Source organism: Myotis myotis, unplaced genomic scaffold, assembly GCF_014108235.1.
Source record: "Myotis myotis isolate mMyoMyo1 unplaced genomic scaffold, mMyoMyo1.p scaffold_m19_p_7, whole genome shotgun sequence".
NCBI classification, from domain to species: Eukaryota; Metazoa; Chordata; class Mammalia; order Chiroptera; family Vespertilionidae; genus Myotis; species Myotis myotis.
In genome coordinates this window covers 66,624,114-66,649,418 of record NW_023416379.1, presented here as the reverse complement: position 1 = coordinate 66,649,418, position 25,305 = coordinate 66,624,114, and the positions used below count along the sequence as shown (strand labels likewise).

The 25,305-nt window shown below is 38.3% G+C and overlaps 2 protein-coding genes across 2 annotated transcripts in view; one reads left to right on the top strand and one right to left on the bottom strand.

The window, feature by feature from the left end:
- Positions 1 to 14,957, top strand: part of COL19A1 (collagen type XIX alpha 1 chain) — a 309,008-nt gene extending 294,051 nt beyond the window's left edge. Inside the window, exons 50-52 of the mRNA XM_036318274.1 lie at positions 7,303 to 7,431; positions 14,357 to 14,434; positions 14,607 to 14,957. Coding sequence (XP_036174167.1) covers positions 7,303 to 7,431; positions 14,357 to 14,434; positions 14,607 to 14,734 — 335 coding nt within the window. The 3' untranslated portion in view covers positions 14,735 to 14,957. The remainder of the gene's footprint in view (positions 1 to 7,302; positions 7,432 to 14,356; positions 14,435 to 14,606) is intronic.
- Positions 14,958 to 23,337: 8,380 nt separating this feature from the next.
- The window catches only part of COL9A1 (collagen type IX alpha 1 chain), a 99,912-nt gene continuing 97,944 nt past the window's right edge, over positions 23,338 to 25,305 (bottom strand). Inside the window, exon 38 of the mRNA XM_036317289.1 lies at positions 23,338 to 24,327. Within this exon, the coding sequence (XP_036173182.1) occupies positions 24,143 to 24,327 (185 nt within the window). The 3' untranslated portion in view covers positions 23,338 to 24,142. The remainder of the gene's footprint in view (positions 24,328 to 25,305) is intronic.

Genomic DNA, 25,305 nt, shown 5'->3' with positions numbered 1-25,305 from the left:
CTCCATGATCATTGCCCTTTAGAAATACTTAATCTTTAAATGTCCTTCATTCACCCAGGAGTATTTGAACAGGGCAGTGTCTTTTGACATAGGCCAGGGTCAGCAAACTATGGCCCACCAGCCAAATCCACCTACCACCTGTTTTAGTACTGCCCAAATGAGAATCGGTTTTACTTTGAAGGGGAGATGCAGGGGAGTACATTTTTTAATAGTTTTTTTTTAATCAAAAGAATATTTCACGACTAGTGAAAATGACCTAAAATTCAAATTTGTGTCCATAAATAAAGTTTTATTCAAACACAATCACACTCATTCCTTTATGTATTTTCTCTGGCTGGTTTCATGCTAGGGCAGCAGAATTGAGTAGTTGTAACAGGGAGAGTATAGCCTGCAAAGCCTTAAATATTTACTTTTGCAGAGAAAGTTTTCTGACCCCTGATAGAGACACTTCAATGACACAGCCTAAGATAGCATTTTTTGGGTAAGCATCCTTATCACATTGTTGATTCATATTGAGTTTTTAATTAACTAGCAACTTTGGATCTTCCTTGTACAAAGTTTTTAAAATTATCTGTTTCTCATTATGCACTGTTTTCATATTTAAAATATAGGTGTGCTATTTTATGTTGCTTCTTATTAAATTTCAAATGATTCGTGTTCACACATTGTTCCAACCTGAAGATACCTTTTGGAATGTAGTCTCATAAGGCAGGTTGGCCGACCTTCATAACTTTGTGTTGTCTCTAAACTATAAACATCTCATCATTCTAGGTTTTTTAGAAAAGCAAGCAAGAATTCATTGACCACAGCCAGAACTTTGACACTTAGGGTGGTGAAATAAAGAAAGTCATAGCAGAAGCAACAGGAGAGCCTAGGCTTAGCTGCTGTGGCTCACTGGGAAGTCAGAGAAAAGAGGACCTTGCAGACCAGTTCAGGGGGTTGCCTGGGACAAGCTGTCACTGCCCATTGTTCCTCTGGTTGCAAGTCTTGTGGGGTCTTTTAGAGGTTAGGGTAATAGGTTCCTGTGAGGGAAATAGAGGGGGAAAGGCATGTCACGGGTATGCTTCCTGGGGGGACAGTGTATTATCATTCTAATTATTGATAGACATTTTAAATTTGAAAAAGAGTCAAGGATTAGGCCTTTCTAAATGCCATTGCATTCCTCCTGCTCATTTGTATGCCATCTGTTAGTCCAGGGGTCCTCAAACTACGGCCCCGTGGGCCACATGCAAATACAAATATTGTATTTGTTCCCATTTTGTTTTTTTACTTCAAAATAAGATATGTGCAGTGTGCATAGGAATTTGTTCATAGTTTTCTTTTAAACTATAGTCTGGCCCTCCAACGGTCTGAGAGAAAGTGAACTGGACCCCTGTTTAAAAAGTTTGAGGACTCCTAGTAGTCTTTTGTTTTTGTGAGTGCTGAATCCATGTAGTTGTCCTAAAATCTACTCTGCATTTTTTTAATCTATCCACAGGATATGACATGATTTTCCAGGTGATTTGCTAAAATCAAAATCACTCCCCTCAACTGTGAACTTAATAAAGTGGGAGTTATTTGTCAGAACATAAATCCACATTGGCTCTCACGGTTTCTGCTTCTTTTGCAGAGTGTCCTGCCCTTGCTAAGCTAAAAATACATTGTTGAATTTACAAGGAATAAGATTACAAAATGCCCCAAGTTCATCTATTAACATTTCTACTGCAAACATAGAGTTAGCTACTCTCCAAGAAGCTCTTGTTATTTTAAGCAGTAATTAGCATCAGAGACCAAAATCTCAGTGCTTGAGAGCACATTATCTTATTTCACATGAACACTGGACACAGAGCAGAGGAACATGGGGACTTTTAGCCACTTCAGTGACAAAAAAGGGAAAAAAATGTTTTCATGAATTCATGCTGTTGATCTCAGTTTACCTTGATCTCTACTAAGTATCTGGACAGTGCTTTACATGATATGATAGTCTATTGATATAACTGTCTATTCTTTTTTTTTAAGCTACCAGTTTTCTCTTTCTAATTTTAATGTTGCCCCCGCATTTGAAAATCCCCTTTTATTTTCCTTTATTGACCTTTGAATCAGGCATTATGGATTAGGCTCCAAACTTTGCAATTCAGACATTCCACCTCAACAATCATCTCTCAAGTATCTCTGCCTGACAAAGAAAAGACACAGTGGCTCTCCAGAGGACACTGCAGAACATAGAGGCATGTGCAGGATGCAGTGCACAATGAAATCTCCAAGTGCGCTTGTTCAAATTTCATTAATAACTACAAGACAGCAGCAGCAGAACGTTATAGCAAGCATAGAGCCCTTCTGAGCATGGGGTCTTGTGTGACTCACAGGTAGCCTGTCCATGAAGCTGCCCCAGGTGCACGGCACCTAGGATCTCAGCATTGCATCTTTAGTAGAAGAGGGAAAGCCAGCAAATACATGCTTTTGGATTGCAATCTAAAATTTTCCTTTAATTCTCAATTTCCATGAGTTCTCATATCAATTATCTTCTTTTTTTTTTTTTCTTATGAGGGCTGGTGGGCCCACGGGTATTTTATTGAAATAGCAGTGGTGGTTGATAATACTTTCTAGATTCAATGTAAAAAAAAAAGTCTCAATGTTGCAGGATACCTATATATTATGGTAAATATAGTGGGTTCCATTTCTGAGATGATGGGTTTTAATGTTTTATTGTTTGGCATAGAGGTGTGGACTCAAACAAACCACACTGCATAGATAATGTAAAGAGATCACTGAAAAAAATTTTTTTTTATTGTTGACACTGTTACAGACATCCCCCATCTCTTCCTGGTCTTTGCCCATCTCTATTTTATTTTTCATCTCAAGCAGCTTTAAGGTTGAACTTCGATTTTGTAAAAGACTTTAGATAAAAATATATATTAAATACTTCAGCAGTTCATTAGTCTCATTTTCTTAAAAGCTAGTTAAGAATGTCAGAAAATATAACCAAGCACTACCAGGAAACTGTTTCATGTTGAGATCTGCGAGATATTTATTTTCGAGTCCTGTGGACGCTGTAGGAAGGCCTGGCCCCCGGTGGCCTGCCCTGTGCCTTGAGCAGTGGAGATGTGGCTCCTTCTTCCTGGGCGGGCTCCCATGTTGCCCACTCCCAGATCATTCTGTGGTTACTCCCATGAGAGGCTGTCTGCCTCCTGCAGAGGAGGCCAGGGGGCGTTGGTCACTCTTGGCTGTCTTGGGGCAGCCTTGCCTGGCTTGCACTTGCTTGACAACTCCTCCTCTCAGTCCTCCAGCTCCCCCTCTGCATTTCCACCCCTTCTTCCTCTCTCAGGGTCACCCCTGCCCACTGGAATCTGCAGGGTGCAGTCTCCCCAGCTCTCCTCTGGCTTCACCACATCTCTCCCACCACCTCTCCCAGCCTCTCCAGCCTGAGCCCAGCTCCCTCACAAGCCCCAGATGTCTCAGCCTCAAGACAATATTCTCAAATGGCCCACAAGGAAATTCTTTCCTGAGACATTTGACTCGGAGACTCCACATGTGATACCCCCTCTCCTTTTACCTCTGTCGGCACCAGTCCCACAAAACCCTCTTCTCCCAAACAAACTTGTTCCTGAAACCCAGAATTTAGTTATTTAGCACTTTAGTTCACTTATCTCAAGATTATCCAATTCAGTCCGTTTACTTTTCCATTTAGACGTCTCTTTCCCATGGCTTCTGAACACTACTTACAAAACGAAAAAAGAAAAACTCCATTTTCACAAATCATAGAGCTCCAAGGTCACGGTTCTCCTTTTCAAGAAAGCTTTCTCTGTAAAAGCAAAGAGTAACTTTTACATGTTAAAACAGTTACAGTTAAAAATATTTTCCATAGTCCAATCTCTATTTCATCCAATTTACTTCTTCCTGTTTTTTGTTTGGATCTGTCATCCAGTTCATAGGATTTCCTCAGGATTTCCATGGCTGTCCGCTCCTGCATACGAACTGGGTTCTAACAAACTGAGAGTTGTGAGTGAATGGAGAGGCTTGCCAATCTCGAGCTTCATTTTGTTATTTTAAATATATTTTTATTGATTTGAGAGAGAGAGAGAGAGAGAGAGAGAGATCTGCTGTTTCCTACAGGCCCCCCACTGGGGATAGAGCCTGCAAACCAGTCATGTGCCCTGATTGGAATTGAACCTGGTAAACTCTTGGTTCATAAGTCAACACTCAACCGCTGATACACCATGGCAGCGTGAGCTTCACTTTAAGGCAGTCTAGCTGGGCTTTTGCATTGAGGGATCCTCAGATTTCAGTGTCTTTAAGTCTCTCCTCTTAATATGATCAGATCCCCCAACGAAAACACTTCCATTTCCTCCCAGCTGCCAGCATTTGGGGAGCAACGTCCGAGAGCTGAGCTGGGGCTTTAGCACAGAACCTGTAAATGCTAATTTATTCTCCTTGCTTTCAGAAGGAAAGCCCACATCTCAGTGGATGGAGTCTGTGGCCCCCAGTGCAGAAACAGTCTGTTTAGCCTTTTCAGATAATAAACCTCGGTCATTTGCTAGGCTTGGGCAGGGGCAAGCCCAGCTGTGTAGAGCAGAGACAGAGATTTCTGACTATTTCTTAAACAGGCTTTGAACCAATTCTCCTTATTTTAGTTCCATCCATTACCCCCATTTCCAGATTCCCCCAATTCCCCTCTTTCTGGTTCTCAGTTTCCAACATTTTGTTATACTCTCTCCTTTCACAGTCTCTCTATTCCTCTGGTTTTATGCCTTTAAAAAGATCTTACTTGTTTTTCAGGGATTCAGGAAAGATTTAAAACAGAGGCATGTGTTCAACCCACCATCTTTACCCACAAAAAACATTTCAAAGCAACAAGTTTATAAAGGTGGCAAAGGACTGGGCCAGAGTTAAGTGCGGCAGGAACAACCTTTGGGTGATGATAAACCAAAAATGAATATGAATTCATTAAACAATGCTATTGAATTTGCAGTTAAAATGAAATCAGAAAATAATCACTACAATATGAGAGGAAATTACCCTGTTGATATGTTTGCCCCTCGGGAGAGAACTGCATCTAGTTTTGGTTTCCACATTTAAGCGATGTATGGAAAAGCCCTGGGATAGGGGAGCCAAAAAGTGATTTACAAAACAGATTACCAAGCCTACAAGTAAAAGTTGTTTAAGCTGAAGGCTAAGAGGTAACAATATTTTTGAGTATGTGACTGATTTCCTAAGAGAAATACTCATTAGCTACCCTCTGTTTCCATTATGGAGCAGCAAAAGAAAATAAGTTGAAGCTGTACCAAGAAAATGGGCGATTAAACATTTGAATGAGCGTTAGGAGGAAAAGATGAATTTCTCTCTTTGAAAATATTTACAAATTCTATCTGCGAAATAGAAGATAAATGTGGGCTAGATGACATCTGAGTGTCCCTTCTTCATATAGGTAATTTCTCATTACTTTATATGAATGTCTGCATTGCATTGCTGAACTCCTTCTCCAAGGAAAGCAAACCATCGGTCTTGTTTGTTAGATCGGTCTTGATTGCCGGGGGTTTGCCTTGGCAGGTAGAATATGTGAGTTTGGCTTGTGCAAGCTCCTGTCTGAAGTCTTCAATTTCCTGCCTCATTAGAAAGCATAGCCAGAAACAGTTTCATTAATGAAAAATCTCTGAAAACATAGGAAAGGCAATAAAAAATACAGGTCTTTACAATTTATTTAGAGGCTCAGAAACATGCTATTTTACATAATAGAGCATTAGAGTAGGGTTCTGAAGAAGTCATTACCTTATAATTAAATGGCTATTTCTGAGCATAGCTTAACGCTAGATAATTTACAGCTAGAAGCAATTATTCTAAAATTTTCTCTGTTTTACTGAAAATATTAAAAACCACCCCAAGCAAATTACTTGTAAACTTAATTCATACATGAGAGAGGAAAAATTAGTACTGTGAATACTTGCACTTAGACATTGAAGGTATTCAGTGAGATATGTCTTAAATTAAGAAAAATTATACTGAAATGCACATATATTTATTAATATATATATGTTTTAAATTCAAAACAACAAATAGTTTGCAAAGTTTCAAGCTATGATAATTGAATTTCATATTTGTTTATAAAATACCCAGTTTATAATTTAATATACTAAAGATATAACTACATTCAATGTATAGATTTGCAAAATTATAACTGTATATTAATTACAAATGTGTTTTATCTGTTATTAATAATGTAGTTTCACTCAAGGATATAAAGTTTCAAATACTACATGTGTTATCTATTGCTGCATAAGAAAATAACTCAAGCCCTGGCTGGTTTGCCTCAGTTGGTTGGAACATTGTCCAGTACACTGAAAGACTGCAGGTTTGAATCCCAGTCAGGGCACATATCTAGGTTGCAGGTTTGATCCCTGGTTGGGGCACATACAAGACGCAGCTAATCAATGTTTCTCTCTCACATCAATGTCTCTCTCTTTTTCTCCCTCTAAAATCAATACTGATGAGTATTAAAAAAAAAAAAAAAACAACTCGAAACTTCAGTGGCTTAAAAAATTTTATTATATCACATTTTCTGTGGGTCAGAGACTTGAAAGGTTGCTTAGTTGTGTGGTTCTGTCTACAACAAAGTCAGTCAGGATGTGAGGCAGAGTGGAAGTCATCCAAAAGCTTGACGGACTGGAAGACCCACTTTCAGGTGTACTTACATGGCTGCTGACAGGTGGCTTCGTTCGTCCCCATGGGGGTCTCTCCACAGAACATCTTGAGTGTCTTCAGTGCCTTGGGTGACTTAGTCTCCCTTGTTACCACTGTCAATTCTGCTTTTTTCTACTTATTAGAAATGAAAAGCAAGTTCCAGGCCACACTGGAGAATGGAGGAATTAGACTTCACCTGATTCTATTTGGAAGGCATGTCAAATAATTTGTAAACCTATTTTAAATCACTGCACATTCACAAGATTGTTGGAAAGTAGCTTAGATTTATTTAAAACCATTTTTTAACATGAACCTAAATTCTCTCCACAAGTCATTGCCAGAGGTTAGTTAGATTCTACGTTATAGTTCTGTCCACTAGATTGGCTGTATCTCTGAAACACCGAACACTCTCAGATCCTGTGATCAGCACAGCTGGTCCTCATCTATATTCAAACAATTTTGTGCAATCCATTTTATTTGACCAATCAAAAACCTTTCTCAGCAATCAGACCATTTGGTAAATTAGATGTTCTTAAATTGAAAGCCAAATCTTTTTTTCATTGACTTTCATGTAAAAAATATTTGGCATTTTTTTACCTAAAAGTATTCTTATAGCATGACATATTATTTTTCCTTTCACAAATGCAGAGAGGATGGCTGTGTTCCTCTCCCAACTCAAGCTACCAGCGGCAATGTTGGCTGCTCAAGCTCATGGGCGGCCTGGGCCACCAGGAAAGGATGGGTTACCTGGGCCACCAGGAGACCCTGGACCTCAAGGTAAGTCATCAGGTATAATATTTGTTTACCAGTTCTTTAATGCTCACTATTTATAACATGCTAATCACAGTTAGGCAATATAAATATTCAATATATATGTATATATAAAATGATTTCATATATAATACCTTGTTAATATTTGATATTCTAGAAATAGATTTTTAACTATTTTTCAAATTAATATTTGTTGTGCTAATAACAGTAATAACAGGTGTTTATATATCACTAGAGGCCCGGTGCATGAAATTTGTGCATGGGGGGGGTGGTCCCTCAGCCTGGCCTGCACCCTCTTCAATCTGGGACGCCTCAGGGGATGTCTGACTACTGATTTAGGCCTGATCCCTAAACCGGCAGTCGGACATCCCTCTCGCAATCCAGGACCGTTGGCTCCTAACCACTCACCAGCCTGCCTGCCTAATTGCCCCTAACCCCTCTGCCTGCCTGCCTGATCACCCCTAACCCCTCTGCCTGCGAGCCTAATCACCCCTAACCGCCCTCCCCTGCTTGCCTGATAGCCCCTAATCACCTCTGCCTTGGCCTGCACCACTGTGGCTTTGTCTGGAAGAGGACTGGACAACCGGAAGATGTCAGTCGACCTGGTCTAATTAGCATATCGCTCTTTTATTAGTATAGATTATTATCTGGGAATCTCAGAGTTGTTTTTGCCACCCTGTTGATGTATGTAGACAAGAATCATCATCTTACTATCTTAAACTGAGGGGAAAAAAGCTACTACTATAAGTAGTGATTTGGGGCCAGAATATTTTTTGAGAAAATTTAGTATCCTTCGCCCTCTAATAGAGCTTGTGGATGGTAACTTTGAATTTTAAAGAATTTCTTTTAGGGTTTCTAAAAATTTTAAAGCAAGACTTTTCTTAAATTGGCAAAAAATTGACAGACCGGATCTTGGATGTAGCTCAACCAGATTGATGTGGCAAGGCCATTTTCTAGAATTAGGTTAGCGATCAGGAAAGGGGCCACATAGGCCCTGGTTTAGAAAATTCACAACTCCAACAAGGAAACAATAAATCCAATGGGTATGTACCGTGAAAGATAAGACCAGGGAAATTATATTGCATGTGTTACCATGGAGGAGCTCAAGCACTCCCCTTGTTAAATAATCAAAAGTTTGTTTAGGAGAAAAGAGAAAACTCACAACAGAATTACCTAGGGATATAGTCCACAATACCATATATGCAGAGAATTACTTTTCATCCACTAGTTCACTTTCCTTCCTACTGCTCCTCTGTAACATCAAGCCTCATTTTCAGTAGGAAGTGCCCCAAGGAAATTGACATGCCCTCTCTCAATGAAAAGAGCAAGAACTGTCCCCAACTGCTGGCTTTGTTAGGGTCCTAAATTACAATCCAGAGTGACAAGGTTTCTGGCTTCATGAGCCCAGTGTAAAACAACAATAGTAAAATCACTGTAGTTACCTGGAGTACATTCTATCTTTCCCTTAGTTAATAGAGAGGTTTGGCAGGAAGTCGGAGGAAAGGTGTAGAATCAGATGCAGCCTTCTGTGTGTACACTGTTGTCTAGAGGGTGGTTAATTATTATCTTTCGCTAGTTGGGTCTGTTCTGAAGTTAGAATTTATGAGACTGGAACAAAGAGCTTGAAAGCCCATCTGAAGATGCATGATGCCTCAAAAGACCTGAAGAGTATGGACTGTTAACACTTGTAGGAGAAAAGCCTTGGGCAGATGCTTCAAACAGTGGCAGTCTAAGAGGACAAGGACAGTGGAAAGTCAGGACATCGAGGAGAACCGTTCTGGAACTGGAGTCACCTGTCCACACAGCACCTGTCTCCGGGCTCCCTTCCCGTGTAGGGGAGGCCCATCTGGAAGGATCTCAAAGGCAAGGCTAAGTCCACAGTGTCAGCAAAGCTTTTGGAAACCAGACTTCCATTCACCATGTGACTTACCTTCCCTTTTGTGATGGATTTCTATGGGTTCTACCTGCAGTTCTGCTGAGGAGATCTTACAGCCTGCTTCCACTCCTGATATATGTTTCGGATGCAATTCTTGAATTTGAAAGCCTTGCCCAAATGATTTTCAATTTTTTTAAAACCGAGGTTTAGTGAAGTTGATAAAACTTTGGTCTCAGCTGATGGTTTTTGACAATAGACATGTCTTGAGTATAATTCAGCTTGGTGACACCCCAGGGTTTACCTGATATCTCATTTGCAGTACTTATTAAATGCCAGAAATGCAGCAGAAAAATAAAACTTGCAAACTATGGGATTCATTTCTGAAGGAACATTTGCCTATCATCAAGCTATATTGATAATTCTCTCTAAAGTCACAGAGAAGCCCTAGCCAGTTTGGCTCAGTGGATAGAGCATCAACCTGCAGACCAAAGCATCCTGGGTTCCATTCCGGTCAAGGGCACATAACTTAGTTGCAGGTTCCTCCCCAAGCCAAACCCATGCAGGAGGCAACCAATCAATGTGTTTCTCTCACATCGATGTTTCTCTCTTGTCTTTCTCCCTCTCTCTCTTCCACTCTCCCTAAAAATCAATGGAAAAATATCCTCGGGTGAGGATTAACTAAAAATAAATAAATAAATAAATAAATTTTAAAAAAATAAAGCCACAGAGAACCCTGACTGGAAAAAGAAAACCAAGAGGCTACCGCTTGGTTTTTGATGCCTTCCCAGGAGTTCACAAGGAATTGAAGTGCTACTCTCTGGTAGACAAATAGAATGAAGTGCTCAGAAGATGAAGTTATACATGTAACTTCAAAGCTTTGCTCCACTCAATGTAAAAGTTTTCTCAAAAAGGAAAGGAAAAAATGCATGTAAAACTGCTACCCTAATGACTATGTAAACCTCAGGTGCTGCTGGCTGAGTTTGTCCTCTTAACACAGGGCATGGTTGAGTTTGAGACAAGGTTGCAGTGAGGACGCAGCCCAGAGAGGGAAAGGAAATGTGGGTGCTGAGCAGCAGTGTGTCTGCCCAGTTATGAATTCTGTTTGATGGTGGCTCTCCTGGAATTTCTGAAAGAATTAGCTTTTCAGTGTTTTTTCAGAAAATAAATCCATTTTCATTTGAAATAAAGTGATTTGGTTTGAAATATGCACTATAGAATGAGTCCCTTATTATATTACTACTAGAGGCCCGATGCAGGAAATTTGTGCAAGAGTAGGCCTTCTGTCCCCCAGCTTCCCTCGCAGTCCTAGCTTCCTCAAGGACATCTGGTCTAATTAGCATATTACGCTTTTATTATTATAGATGTGTACCGAAGGACACGAATTTGAAGGGGTCTGCCTCATTAGTTTCCTGTGCTTATTTTGAAAAGCAGTAAATATGTAAAAAGCAAGGAGAAAATCCATACAAGAGTATTAGAAGCATGTGATCCAACTTGGAAAAGGGAGGTACTGCTCCTGCCGAGGTTGTGATCATGGAAACTGGGGACCCTCCTGAGGCCCCCTGATCTCTCAGTGAATCATTCTGATTCAGGTTGGGTCACCTCATTTACGTTTTTTCTAAATTCTCAAAGTGGGTGATTGTTGGCATCTTTTTAAAATTCAGAAGCATTTCCAAACGGTCTTATATTTTAACCAGCCCGTGGGTTTCTGATTGTTGCCTTCCCGATGCCCACTGAGAGCACCTTCCTTGGTGTGCGTTCCCACCTCAGTCTGCTGCGCGGGGCCTCCTCATTTGTGCTGCCTGGGATGAGCAAGACTGTGCCACGTTAGGATCAAAGAAGCCTCCATCCAGCTGGCTTCTCCTGTGTAAGCAAGAGAGGCGCATTTTCCTAACAGACCTTAGCCTCTTGAACAAGTTCAATAGGAAGAACTTTATTTCAACTTTTTCCAAAGCACAGTTATTTCTCCACCTCTGTGAAAACCGGGACGAACAGATGCCACAATTGAAAGCCCTGTCCATTCAGGGGAAACAACCCCACTGTGCCCCCCACCGAGCCCCCCACTGTGCGGATGTGGGGTCAGGAGAAAACAGGTCCAGCCATTTCACATAACCTCCATCGGTTTTGAAAAGACACTGTTGGGAATGATTTCTCTTGCTTTTAAACTTTCAAAGTTTACCTGTTATTGGTTTATAGGAAGGAAACTTGCTGTTATTTGTAAGCCAGTGGCCCATAGAGTAGTTCATGTGACGGATATAGATTTGACCTTTAAAATTTGTCAGCAGTAGGGAGCTTAAGTAATGGGAGGCATGTGCATGTCGAAATGACGGAAGGGCGCTGTGGTCCATTAGTAGAAGAAACCAGGGAGCCGAACAGCTTATAAAGCTTGAGGCAGGTCCCCACATGGAGAAATGCCAGTAACACTCCCTTGCTGGTCTCATTTGCACAGTGGGTGTATAGATGCACAGATTTATAACTTTGGGAGAATATCCCTGGCGTTAAGATGGAATTCTCCCTACCGGAAATAAATGAAGTCTATCACCTAAAAAACTACAGCAGTACCTGATTTCTTCACTTAACACCTCTCGGTGCTTTAGATTAGGACACTGCTGTTGTTGGGTTTCTGTTTCCTTACATAAGCTACAGTGATGTCAGACTGTCACCCTGCATACTTCCAGGCCATGAAAATACATGTGCATTGCAAATAGACCCACCTTTTAGTCTTTTCCAAATTTCAGGGGAGGCCTACCTTAAGTGGGTGAAAAGCTTAATTCTAAAAAGTAAGAAAGCTGTTATTGACTTTATTAGTATTCTAATCTGAAACTTTGTTGTGAAGCAATTATAAAATGAGACCCTATAACTTTATGGCAGCCTTCATCCATGATGAGTTTGGGACCTTGTGCAATTCAACAGCTTTGTCTATTAATAGTAGGTTGTTATTAACCAAGGAACTGAGAGATTTGTACAAATAAATTAGTACATTTGAGAGGAGAAGTGTATATGTCACCCTCTTATACAAATATACAAATTATTAACTCTTGTTTTGTGATACCATGTTCATCAAATTCATGTGGAATAATATATTTTTGCCTTAGTTAAAATCTGAAAACTGAATTTAAATATATAGATTTTAACAGAAATATTCATCATTTGAAATTGTGTTACAATCTTGTTAATTCTTTTGTTAATCGAAAGTTTGTATATCTTTAGTCATATTTGTTTCTTCCTCATTTTTTTTAGCCTATGATCTTAAGCACCTACTGACATAGCTTGAGGGTCAACTTTACAATCTTTCTATAACAGTAAAACCTAGGTTGAACTATCAAATATACCTCAGGCATGAAATATTATTTTACTGCAGGAAAGTTTAAATAATGCATTTGAAAGGGTGCTTTCAAAATGACCCCAAGTACAAACATCATTTCTTGTTGTTTACATGTACTAAATGAAAGTCACTTATATACAAGAAATCCTGGGAATATTTGAAAGTTGCATATGTATCAATTTGGGGTACTGGGCCACATGTTCAAGCCACTGCTCTCTCTAGGATCTAGGGTTGTATTGAGTGTCTATAACATAGTTTTCAGATATAAATGTGTGAAGATTTCCCATTGGATATATTTCTAGTATGCACCTCAAAATATATCGTGAATGTAATCCTTTTTTTGAATATTTTCACATTTATGGTCAGGTCACACCTCTAAAACCAAGACATAATGATGTGGTGATTACATTGCTAACATTATTTGGATAATAATGTATACACTGTATGGTCAAGTCAAGACTTTTGCTCCCAAACTGATGTCTAATCCCGAGCAATAATAGGAAATAATCTTTCCTATGTACTGTTCATAGAGAACATTAAATGTTCTCCTCCTATCATGTTCAGCTGTAATAACGCACCTTTATGGACAGGCACAACTGAGTTAGGACCTATTGTTTCCTACTGAGATACTGTCCTACCTGTTAGCCTTGCTGTGTGTCCACATGATTCTGCATGACCACTCTGTTCCTTCAGGACCAGGAGCCATGGTTTAAGTATGAGAAAGTTGGAAATTAAAACTCTACTTACCATCACTGTGAAACTTATAGCCACAGACCCTTCTCTTCAATGTCTTACATGGATGAAGACATTATATAAAACCCAGATTGAAATGTTTTATGCTTTCTTAAAGCAGGGATAAGAGGCACAGATTGCTCTGTACCTTTCTACCTGAGGTAACAATAAGCATATTCAGTAACAAGAATGATTTTGTCTTAAAATGTACAGAGATCCTAGACCTAATTTATTTTGGTTAAAGTATCTTAAATTGATGAAGTGAGTTTAGAAGGATCCCTCAGTCTTCCCTTGCGTTCTGGAACTGCTGAAGTTCCTCCTCTTTGGAGTTACGAACTGCCATGTTAAACAGGAGGTTGCTGTTTGAACGTTACCAGAAAGGATATCATGTTCCTACAGACAGTCATTTGAACCAAGTCCCGCGATTTTGTCCTCTCCTGACTCCGAGATGGGTGAATTCGCATATGGTCACGCTCTTACTGTCATTTATTAAAATGATGAGTTTTTGTTCCTTTTGTTTCCTTTAATTCTTAGACTAAGGTCCAGCGTCTTGCTGTCATATTATTTTGTCCTTGTAGTAAGCAGAACTCTCAGTATATTTATATTTAGCCTGAACCTACCCTCCAGTCAGAATTCCTATTGAAGACACTCACACACCTTGTCGTAGCTATTTGACGGAAGATTGGAATGATTGATTTCAGTTACTTAGGAATCATTTTTAGTACCCAAAGTCTCACTATCAAACATTTGACTAGTTATACTTTTTATGCCAGTAGTTGCATATTTCTAAGCTCCTCATTGCCTATTGCATCTAATCTGTTTGGTATATAAGTTTGATATGTGGTTAATGCAAAACAGACAGTTAAAATAGTATATTAGCTCTATGTTAAGTGGACAAATTACAGAAATACTCTAGACTAGAAACATGGCTTTTATTTGTACTGTGCTACCATAGAATGCTCTTACTTCTGTGTCTCTCTTTTTATATATCTCTCCCTTAGGCTACCGAGGACAGAAAGGAGAAAGAGGGGAACCTGGAATTGGGCTTCCAGGGAGTCCAGGTCTCCCTGGGACTTCAGGTAATAGTGATATTTATCTGCACAACACAAGCAAGCTTCTAAAATAAGGAGCCATGCCTTTTCCCCGATGCCCTTATGTGTTGCTACAGGAGAGGTTGAATAATGTTGGTTGGGGTGAGGAAGAAAGAGCTATACGTGATCTGCATTCTGATGGGGTCTTTTATTTCACTAGCTCCGGGTTTGCCAGGCTCACCGGGTGCCCCAGGTCCTCTGGGACCCCCAGGACCTAGTGGAAGATGTAACCCAGAAGATTGCCTCTATCCTGTATCTCATGCCCGTCAGCGGACAGGTGGAAAATAAGCACACGTAAGGAGGACTTGATTTGGGGTGATAGCCCCTTGCTGTTGAGCTATCTTAATACGGTCAAACCCTCATGATATGTGGGTGGCTTTTTTTTTTGGTGTAGGCAGACATTAAATGCAACAATTTGAATCCTATTCCTATAGCAATTGCGATATCAGCATTTTTAGACAGTTTCCCAAATTCATTCCATATGTTTTGCTTCAGCATTACTGATTTTTATTCAGGGTTTTCTTGAAATACATAAGCAAATCTTATCATTAGCTCTTCTTCAAGAGAAAATTACATTTTATGATTTAGTAGACTGATGGTGAGGTACATTTTGTAGTCTCATCAACTTGTATTTGGCCTTTGACTTCTGAATTTTAAAGTTTCAGAGTTATATTGAGGTTTTCTCAGTGGTTAAATTTGCTGTCATTGCTAAAAATGTCATCTTTTTTGATATAATGCATTGCTCCTGCTGAATGTTTTTTGACTACGTTTTATAGCTTAAGAATTCTTCTACCATCCTATATCCATCCTACTTATGCAGAGACATAGATAGGCAATAAGAGTTTCACTTTATAACTTATATTTTTGAGGGGTTACCAGGAGGCTGTTTTATCAGGGAGCCCAAAAAACCCAACATAGCCAAGTATTGAAATTTTCTTAATTCTGTATAATGAGCCAAATTCAAAGCCGGCATGAATATGTATGGCATGAAAAGGAAGAAATGAAGTCCAATTGTGTGTGAGTTCCACGAGAAAAGCCTAGCACCGTAGTCCCTTTGCTGAGTTTCTCCGTTGGGAAACAGAAAGTTGTTTCCCCTAAGAGGTCTTCGGTGGTGAAGGCACCAAGCTGTCTTTGGTACTGGCAAGAACTTCAGACCCCTGTATCCATTATCCTTCTGGCCTCATCACTCTCAGACTGTAGGAGGAGACCCAGCCATCAGAACAAAGGACGAGATGAGTAGTGGCTGGAAAAGAAACCCCTTCCCTGTGGTGTGACAGATGCGCATGGGCAAGGTGAAGCCCAGAAGCTCTTAGGGAGAATCATGTTTCTCCAGAAAGCTGTTTTCCCTAAAAGCTGCAGCAAGAGGTACAGGCAGCGACAAAAAGCCATGGGACTTGGAGCTACAACTAGCGCTCAGACCAAACAGCTAACACTCACTGCAGGGGGAACCACAGGGGCTGCAAAAGACTACGTCTTCTGGCAGGAAACGAAAATGCAGTGATCGCCAACCACATCACTAAATGATATTTGTATTGCCTAACTATACATTATTTTGAGAGACTGTGGGTTGAAAGCAACTCATTTTCTAGAACGTTGAGCATGAGGATGTTGCTGAAATCTAAGTATTGGGTCCCACCCAATGCTGAGAGCTTGCTGCCCACAGCCCTCCTGACACAGAAACCAGGAGGTCTCACCTCTTCAAGAAACAGGGCCGATTCCAGCTTAGCCAAGTCAGGCTGGGATGATAGCTTTCAGCTGTTAATTGAAAAATGAGTTTAGAAAGGCAAACCCACTGAAATTGGAAAAGCTGTGAACAGAGTTGCGTTGGGAGCGTGCCTAGATTAAGACAGGCCTTGTTCAAATGCACCCATGAGTTGAACTGATTTTTATTGTAGATTAATAAACTGCTGGTCAGGGATATCTACATGGTTGTGCATACATACAACCTTTTGGTTATTTCATATTGAATTATGTTGTATATTTCAATTCCAAGTTTATTTATTTTTTCCAAGGTTATTTTATTTATTTCAAGTGGTTTTAACTTTAAATTGATTTTGTTCTTTATTCTCTTTCTTGTGCAATACTTACAATGGTGCTGTGTTTTAAAATTATATAATTGGAATATACATATGCATTTTTTAGTACAATGATAATTTATCCCAAAAATATATACAAAGATCTAAATCTGGTGCTATGTGTATATCTTGAGCTTTTAATTTGTTGACTTTTCTGAAAGCTTACAGCTCATCTGCCTTTCATTAATTTATTTGAATTTGTCATGAAGCTAAATATTTTGTTTTCAGAAATTATTTTTTCATATTAATAGGTTGTTTATCCTTATACCTCCTTACTAATCCAGAAGTATTTAATTTAGCATTTTAATGTTTTCATGAATTTTTTTGCTGATGGTGATCAATGTATTTTCCTTTGTTTTCTTTGAATTGATCCGTTCATCTACATCAAAAGACTTGATTCATTTCCTTGTTTCATAACTTCTGTTCATTTTAATTCCACAGACTATGTCATGCATCCTTTCTTACGAATTGCATATTTAGGAACCTTCTTTTTTTTCTAAATTCCATTAATACTGGGCTGGTTTATTCCTGTCTCAAGAATTTGTATTTATTCAGATGATTTAAGTATGGGGGGTATATAATGGTATATGATGTGTATTACAAAGTAGAGCTATCAAGCTCATTTTTTATAACTGACACATATGACTAAATATACCTTTGGCAAAACCACAGAAACGGGGCTGTGTCCCCGTGGGATGAGCCTTTCTCACCCTACTGCATTACCTTCCAACACTGTTCCTGCCTCATCTCTGGACAAATGATACCCAAGGCTGGGTCCAGCTAATGTAAACACCAGATAAAGTGAATATTTGGCATTTGCCTAATTTTTTTTAATAAAAAAGAAAATGGATAATTTAGGCACCAAAGTAGGGTGGAAAATTCTCTCCTAAATAACTTGGTGGTTGCCAACTCTCTTGTATCATTTTACTCCATTCCAAAATATTTGTTTACTTTCACATAGATGTCAGTAATGTCCACAGCAGGGAAGAAGAATTATCAAATTTCCTAATTTATCTCTTGTTTGGACTCCAGACAACATAAATGTTGAAATACAAAGTAATTATAGGCCATGAGGATGATTAATAATTAAATTTGTGTTTGCCATGCATACATATTTTAAATTCTAGTCAAACATTTTATAACAAGATAAATTAGCACTTCAAATAGAAATCTTTCTATGCAAAAAACAAGGTATGACATCAATTAATATTTATGGCCTCTGTAATTTAAAGAAAAAAGGAAGAATCATTCATGAGTTTGTTCATTGTTCTTTCCTACTGAAGACATTAACCTTTTTTCCCTAAGCATAACAGAAACACAGGCAGTCTTAACCTTTGAAATTTGTCATCTTGTGGTCAGATTAACTTAGTCAATTATTCTAATCCACATGCTTATTTCTCTATTTCATGACATTGTTGAAACTTTAAAATTTTAGTGACTTATATTATGGAGCTTAAATAATTATCTTAACATATGTTCTCTATAAGAATTGTCATTTGATGTTTAGATTTTAAAATAATTTTTTGAGTATGTTTTAGGAGTTAAATAAGATTTAGCCTTTCTGCAGACTCTCACATCTGTTGAGAACCTGTGATATACCTCCTTTTGTCCACAAGATGGTGTTTTAAAGCAATTTGTATCATAACTGAACAGACTTGCAGAAATACAAGGGTAGAAACCATTTAGTGGACAACAACTAAATCAGACCTTTGCCTTTGCACTTTTCTTTTTTTTCTTTTGTAAATAATTTCTTGTTAACGTGTGTTTTATTAATTTTTTTGTTAATTTATATATTTTCTCATTGTAAGTATCTCTTTGAAGCAGACAAAATAACCTTTGATTTGTTAGCTCTTTCAATTTTATTTCTCCAGTAGATTTATATACCTTAGTTAACTTGAAGATTTACTATTTGTTTGTACACTACCCTCATATTTTAGTGATTAACATGAAAACACCTAAGAAGTCATCCTACCTTTTATACAGGATATATACTTGCTTTTGACAGACAAGCAAAATGCATTTAGCTTAATATAAGATGTTGACCATTTATAAAATTGCACACTGTCTAAATCTTCATATTATTCAAGGTACTTAAAATTTTACAATTAGATTTGTATAATATTTTTGTTTTTTCTAGAACTATACCACTATTTACAAAAGTAAAATAAGGAACACCATTTTTCAAAATGCCATTTTAATTTTTCCTAACATTGGTAATATTATCCTGAGAATTTCTAGATTGTTATATGCTTAAGTTTTTCAATGAATTCTCATAAAGGTTTTGTAGATTTGCTCATTGCTCTTGTTCCTAAGTTATTTTTCATATTTGTTCATGTTCACCTTCTTAAGACACAGTGTGTATTGTTATTGTTTCCCAATGTTCTTTCTTAACATTCTAGTGTTGAAGAACATACCCCCCTTTTATATGACTTCCTATCAGAGATTACACAGACTTCTAAGAGGAGGAGATGCAGAAAAGAATTGAATTTGTATGTTTTATGCCTGGATACTTCAAAGTGACTTAGCCTTTGAATTATATTTATTTATTAGTTGGCTGGTATATGTAGTATTAATTACATTAAATTAATTTAACCAGTAGGAGTCTCAAGAAACAAGGCAAATGGATGTCTTCATTTTCATTATGTGGTGTACCCCAACATTTTTCTCAATAAAATCATGCCAGAATATCTGGTCACTTTAGTTAAATTGAATAAAGAACAAGATGAACACAGAGAAAACTCATTCAGACAAACAGACCCAGAACAGCAAAAATTTACCTCAAAGATTAGGAAGGCTTATAAAACCAAAGCCATGTCTAAGAAAAATCTCATTGGGGAAAAAAAAAAATTCATGTTCAGGTCCCATAGTGAGTGGTACAACTCAAGGAGTTAGCTACTTAACTTCATGAATTTGTCAAAAGTCAGTACTACCAGTAAAATAGGAGACTTCACTGAACTTAGGGGGTAGGTCAGTAAGATTGTCAAAAGGGTTGCCAATTGTTTGACTATAATAAGCTTGTGGGTGTAAAGATGGTGATTACAACTTTTTATTTTGCTGTATTATTTAAAGTATATTTTAGGGTTAAATACTTGTCAGTGTATTATTGTATTTAAGTTCAGATTGTTTTATGGCATATTTTATAACTAATAGTGCCAAAAATAACATTTTCCCATTTTGTTTGTTCTCTCTCTTACCTCATCAAACTGTTTAAGGTTGAATTCAATATACTCATGTTAAGTGGAATGGCACTAATTTTATTCTAAGTTTCATGTGGATATAATGCTTTGAGACCTTGATTCCTAAATATACTCATGATGCATAATGAGCTTGTCGCTTATCTCAGCAATAAAGAATTTGACCCTAAATCCAGGAATTCTGAGGTGCAGTTATCAATACCATGTCTACTCGTCACCACCTCTTGTGGCCAAAGAGCCACACTTGTGTTGCATTGTTAGGCCGCAATGACAGGAATGCCCTGAGAGCACTCCCATACCAAGCATGAGCCACACAGGTGCCAAGATACCTGTCCATTGGTCTATTGCAGAGTTCTTGTTTATACTGTGCTGGTCATTATAGTTTTGTTTGTCACACGAATCAATGCTTAGTTCATAATTCATCTCCATGGTAGCTCATAAAAGGTCTGGTCTAATGATTGAGATGAGAATTAGAAGCAGAAGCAAAAGTCAGAGAGCAGTCAGGCCTTTGCAACTTCTGTCCCACAAAGTGATCTCACTAAAGTCACTCAGGACTCCTTGGTGTAGAGAGGCCGGTGCAAGATAAGGAATATCACAATTATTAGTAACTTACTCATAAACATCATCATTAGTGATAATAGGCAATAAGAAGTTAATACACAGCATGTTTCCTTAACAGAAACTAATTACATTAAAACATGTCAATAGGTTTACATGTTTACTTATAAATTGCTGACACTATTCTCATCCCCTTCCATGTAGAAAACCAACCAGGAGCTCTCTCAGAAATATTCTTAAGCCTTTTCACACACAAAATTTCAACTTGGAGGGCAAAAACAAATTCAAATGAATCTCAAAAAGAAAGTTACTTCTTTGGAGCCAATTTCTCTCATTTGTTCTCTCTCTACTTATTCTTAGAAAACTTGTCTCAAGAGCAAAATGTGAAGGCATGTTAAGGGAAAGTTAGCATGGATTGTCATTTATTAAGACTATTAATAGTAATATTATTAAGACTAAACATAAAGCAGTCAGCATCCACTTTCTGATAATCTAATGAATATGGTGCACTTCCTCTACTTAATCATTTAAGGAGCATTTGAGCATGTGTATTCATAGTCATACATTTATATTGTCACCACTTTTGACTTAATGTTTACTGAGCCATATGGACTTAATACTGCCATGTCCTAGAGCACAAGCTAACTAAAAAGGATGAAGTACACAACTGAAATTTATTTATTTTATTCTATGAAAAGAAAGGACTTGACCTATATTTATTGAGCACAAATATTCTTTTTTAAAATATATATATTCAAAATCATTTATATCCATTGCCCATTTGTAAACAGAAAAACTACTAGTTCACTAGTATTATTGTTCTTATTGGTTTTTCACTTTTATTTTAGCTTCTAGGACATGTCTAAAAGCAATTCTCTTGACACTTGGTATGATTTTATATATCTCTAGTGTCCTTCCCCTTATATTGGTTTATTCCAAGATTATTGTAAGTCAGAGACACCATAATAGCCCAAAATTAAATAATACAATAAGAGGTGATCTTCTGAAGTAGGGATTTACATTAAGCTGATTTCAGATCGCAAATAAATAAATCAGACTTAACTAATGATGTTTAAGAACGGCAATGTGTGTTTAGGCAGGTTGAGATATTAAGTGTCCGTAGATAACCAAGTCAATTACATAACTGATAGGACTACTCATCACACTCTTCTGGTAGTCAGAGGTCAGTTATGCCAGACCATGCCAGTGAGGGTATGTGTTCAGCCAGATGGGGAAGTGATTTCCGTAGTTCTTACCCAAACTGAGATTTGAGATGAAAATGCCACAGAAGCCCTGGCTAGAAAAAAATCGGAAATCAGTTGCCCCGAATAACATGCCAGTTTCTGACCAACCTTAGTCACACACACTCCTGTCTCAGCAAGTGCTCCAGGCAACACTTCATCCAACCTTTAAAAAATGTCTGAGAGGTTTTGAAGATTTCTGTTTTGCTACAGAAAGATATTTGGTCTAACTCAATATTTATCAACTCTTTCACAGAGAGGCATTGCTGGACGGTTTTCTTTGCAATTTCTCAGTCAAGTATTTACTGCTTCTGTAAACTATTTCACTTAACTGAGTTTAACATGGATTGTTCCCACCACTGGGGATCTGCTAGTTTTACCTAATCTATTTGTATGTAGTTGTTTCCAATATTGCTTATGATGTCTGTGGAGCTTGGTGGGTAGCCTTTTACATATCGAGTTTGTAAAACCTTTGAATGAACTGTTCTTTTGAGGGTTTTTTGTTGTTGTTTTCTTATGAAATTTTGTTGTTTTCTTATGAAATTATTTTTTTAAAACTGAAGTTTGAATATTTAATTTGTAACAAATTAGAAATATATTTTCTTCTCCATTTTGTTCTCAACTTAACATAGCCTCCAATCTTTTTTTTTAATCAACCTAAACCTTTATTTGTAAGGAAATAAAAAAATACATTGCAGTATATTCTTCTTATGAAGATTATATTACCGAACTGAGAAACATATTTATTTGGGATTCTAATTTTTCTCTTATTGTATTTAATTATGTCACTCCAGTTAAAATAAAACCACTTGGTGAAAAGACAAGGCAATTTCTTTGCATTTATTTGGTTATATGTCACAGACCCAGAGAAGGTTTGCCACTTATATAAAGATCATTTCAAGTAGCTCGAACAGGTATCTCTATTTCCAAAACATATCTACTCCACACGAAGGAATGATGCCCTTCTCAGTGGGTGTAAATAGCATGATCTATGGAGCCAAGTTGAAGTCTCTCTTCTTACGCACAGTCTATGCTGGAGGTACAGAATAGATGCTGTAAGCAGTGTGAAAGAATCCCAAAGGCAGGTTACACAATGATTGATTTGGCCAAATAAATAGGGCTAACATTTTTAAATGTATAGAGCGTACACAAAAGAAAAAAATCCTATTAGGGCCCATTCCCCTTGACTTGAGAGAATTGAGTCCCATAAACTAACTGAAGGCATTGACTATTTTGTGCACTGTGCTGGGCCCATGGACAAGTCATTCGTATGCACTGTGACACAGAATGAATGCATTAAGTCTCATCGATCATTTATGTAGATGTTGATAAAATAGCAAACCAATGTGATTACGTAAATGATAATCAAGTGCTTGAGTTGGTCAGGCAATACCTAGCTTATTGATAAGAATCCAGTGCTTTAGTGGAGCTGCCTTTATAAAATGTATAAGAAAAATTGTGAAATAGTCATTTTGCAACAGTGACGTTCTGATTAGGCGGGAGCTAACAAGCCATTGCAATGAAGACAAGAGACTATGCAAGGCTAGACTTAAGGGGTCGATCAAGTCTCTGAAATAGTCTGCAGACGTGTTTGTGCATAAGCATTTGTGCATTTTTCTGGGGTTTGGGTCCATAGCTTTCATTAGAATTTCCAAAAGCTCTATGAAGCTGCCCGCCCTACACCACACACCCATATGCAATGGATTTCTGTCACTGGGTAGCACCTTCAAGGGACCAGTAAGGGCTTTTTAATTTTTCTGTGCAAAAAAAGCACTAACATAAACTTAGAGAAATAGCAGTAATTTACATTTTTAATGCACCTAAATAAGTTCAGTGACTCCTTTTTATTGAACATGATTATTTACAAGAAAACATGCAAGAGATTAAGAAACCATTTTTATTTCTTCTTGGGTACAACCAGAGATGTTGCCTCACACCTTAAAAATAAATAATCTCATCAATAAGTCTTGCGCACGACAGGATATTGAAAGTCCTTCTTTACTTTCACATAGAAGAGCTCAAAATGTTAACAGGTTTGGGATACAGTACAATTCCACAAAAATTCAGGCTGGGCCATGGAAACCAACACGTGCCGTGGAGAAATCATTCCTCATAGCACAGCGCTTCCTTGTCACCCCAGAGAGCACACTGGTGGGCATTTTAGGCACCCATTCTATTGACTGCAGAGGGGCTTCTTCATAACTAGTCTGCAAATCCTCTATATGGCTGCACAGTAATCTGCGAACATCTCACTACAAATGAAAATAGCTACTGCAACTGAGGTAAACCAAACAGTTGTTTCTGTTTATTGGCACTGTGGCCCACAATATGTCACATATGTATAGCACGCTAAAGTTCAAGATCCTGGGAACAGGATTATAAATGTATTCAAAGGGAGGTTTTGCTTGTTTGTTTTTAACCAATGACTCTGCTGTCTCTCCTCCAAGGGAAAGAAAGAGGATTTATTGAATAGCACCGTCGATCTAAATCTGGTTGTCAAGTAGGACTTCTGCAATAATGTTGAAGGTAATACACTGCTGTCCCTTGCCCCAGCTTCGGGTGGTGTTTGTCCTCCCAGCTCCTTTGCCAGGGGTGATTTATGCAGACAGCCATGAAGCACTAAGCCTCTCACTGGACTGGCCCTTTGCTAAAGGCTCGCTGGCCAGCCTGCATGGTGCAGGAGGCTGGCTCGCAGAAACCAGGAGGGCCAGCAGGGCCTGGGGGACCGGGCACACCAGGAATGCCTGCCACCCCTGGAGGGCCTCGCTCACCATCCCGGCCATTCCTCCCAAAGCTGGCAGGACCTGGATCACCTGAAACAAACACAAAACAATTTGCAGTGTGAACACGAGAACACTCAAGGCTGCAAACTGGCCATAGGCACCAGACCCTGCAGCCTGGCATGTGTACATAGGAGCTTTGGGAAATGATGGGTGATGATGATGATGATGACAATGATAAAATTCCTTCACTGGACTTAGGTTTCTTAGAAATTAAAAGTGTAAGATCTCAGCATCTCGAACCCACCTTTCCATTTGTAGAGCTGTGCTGTCTGAGTTGGTAGCCTCTAGCCACATATGTCTATTGAGCACTGAAATGAGGCTAAGTCAAAATGAAATGAACTATAAGCTCAAACTATGAAAAAAATGTAAAATATTTTGTGAATAATGTTTGTATTTATTACATGGTATGATTTTTTGAACACCACGGGTTAAAGAAACTATATTATTAAAATTAATTACACCTGATTCTTTAGACGTCTTTAATGTGGCTACTTAAAGTTTGTTTTTCATAATCCCAAAACTGTTTATTGTTTATTTTATTAAAATTTATTGGGATGACATTGGTTAATAGAATTAAACAGGTTTCAAATGTATAATTCTGTAATGCATCATCTGTTTGTTGCATTGTTTGTTTACCACCCAAGTCAGATCTCCTTCTGTCGCCATATATTTGACCCCTTTTACCCTTTACTACCCCCCCCCCCCCACACACACACACACACACCACCCTTCCCTCTGGTAACCACCATAATGTTGTCCATGCCTATGAGTTTTTATTTGTTTGTCTTATTTGTTCATTTGTTGCTTTCAGTTTTATAACCCACATGCTTTTTCCATCTGAGTTATTTCAAAGATTTAAAATTACACACAGGTGCAACTGGCACTGGGGGCTCCCAGCACATTTCTTTTGCACAGCACTCCGGTAGCAGCACCCTTACTTCTAATATGTGGTCAATATGCAGACAGGGATAAGAATCGCTCAGTGGTGAGAACAGGCTCTGCAGACAG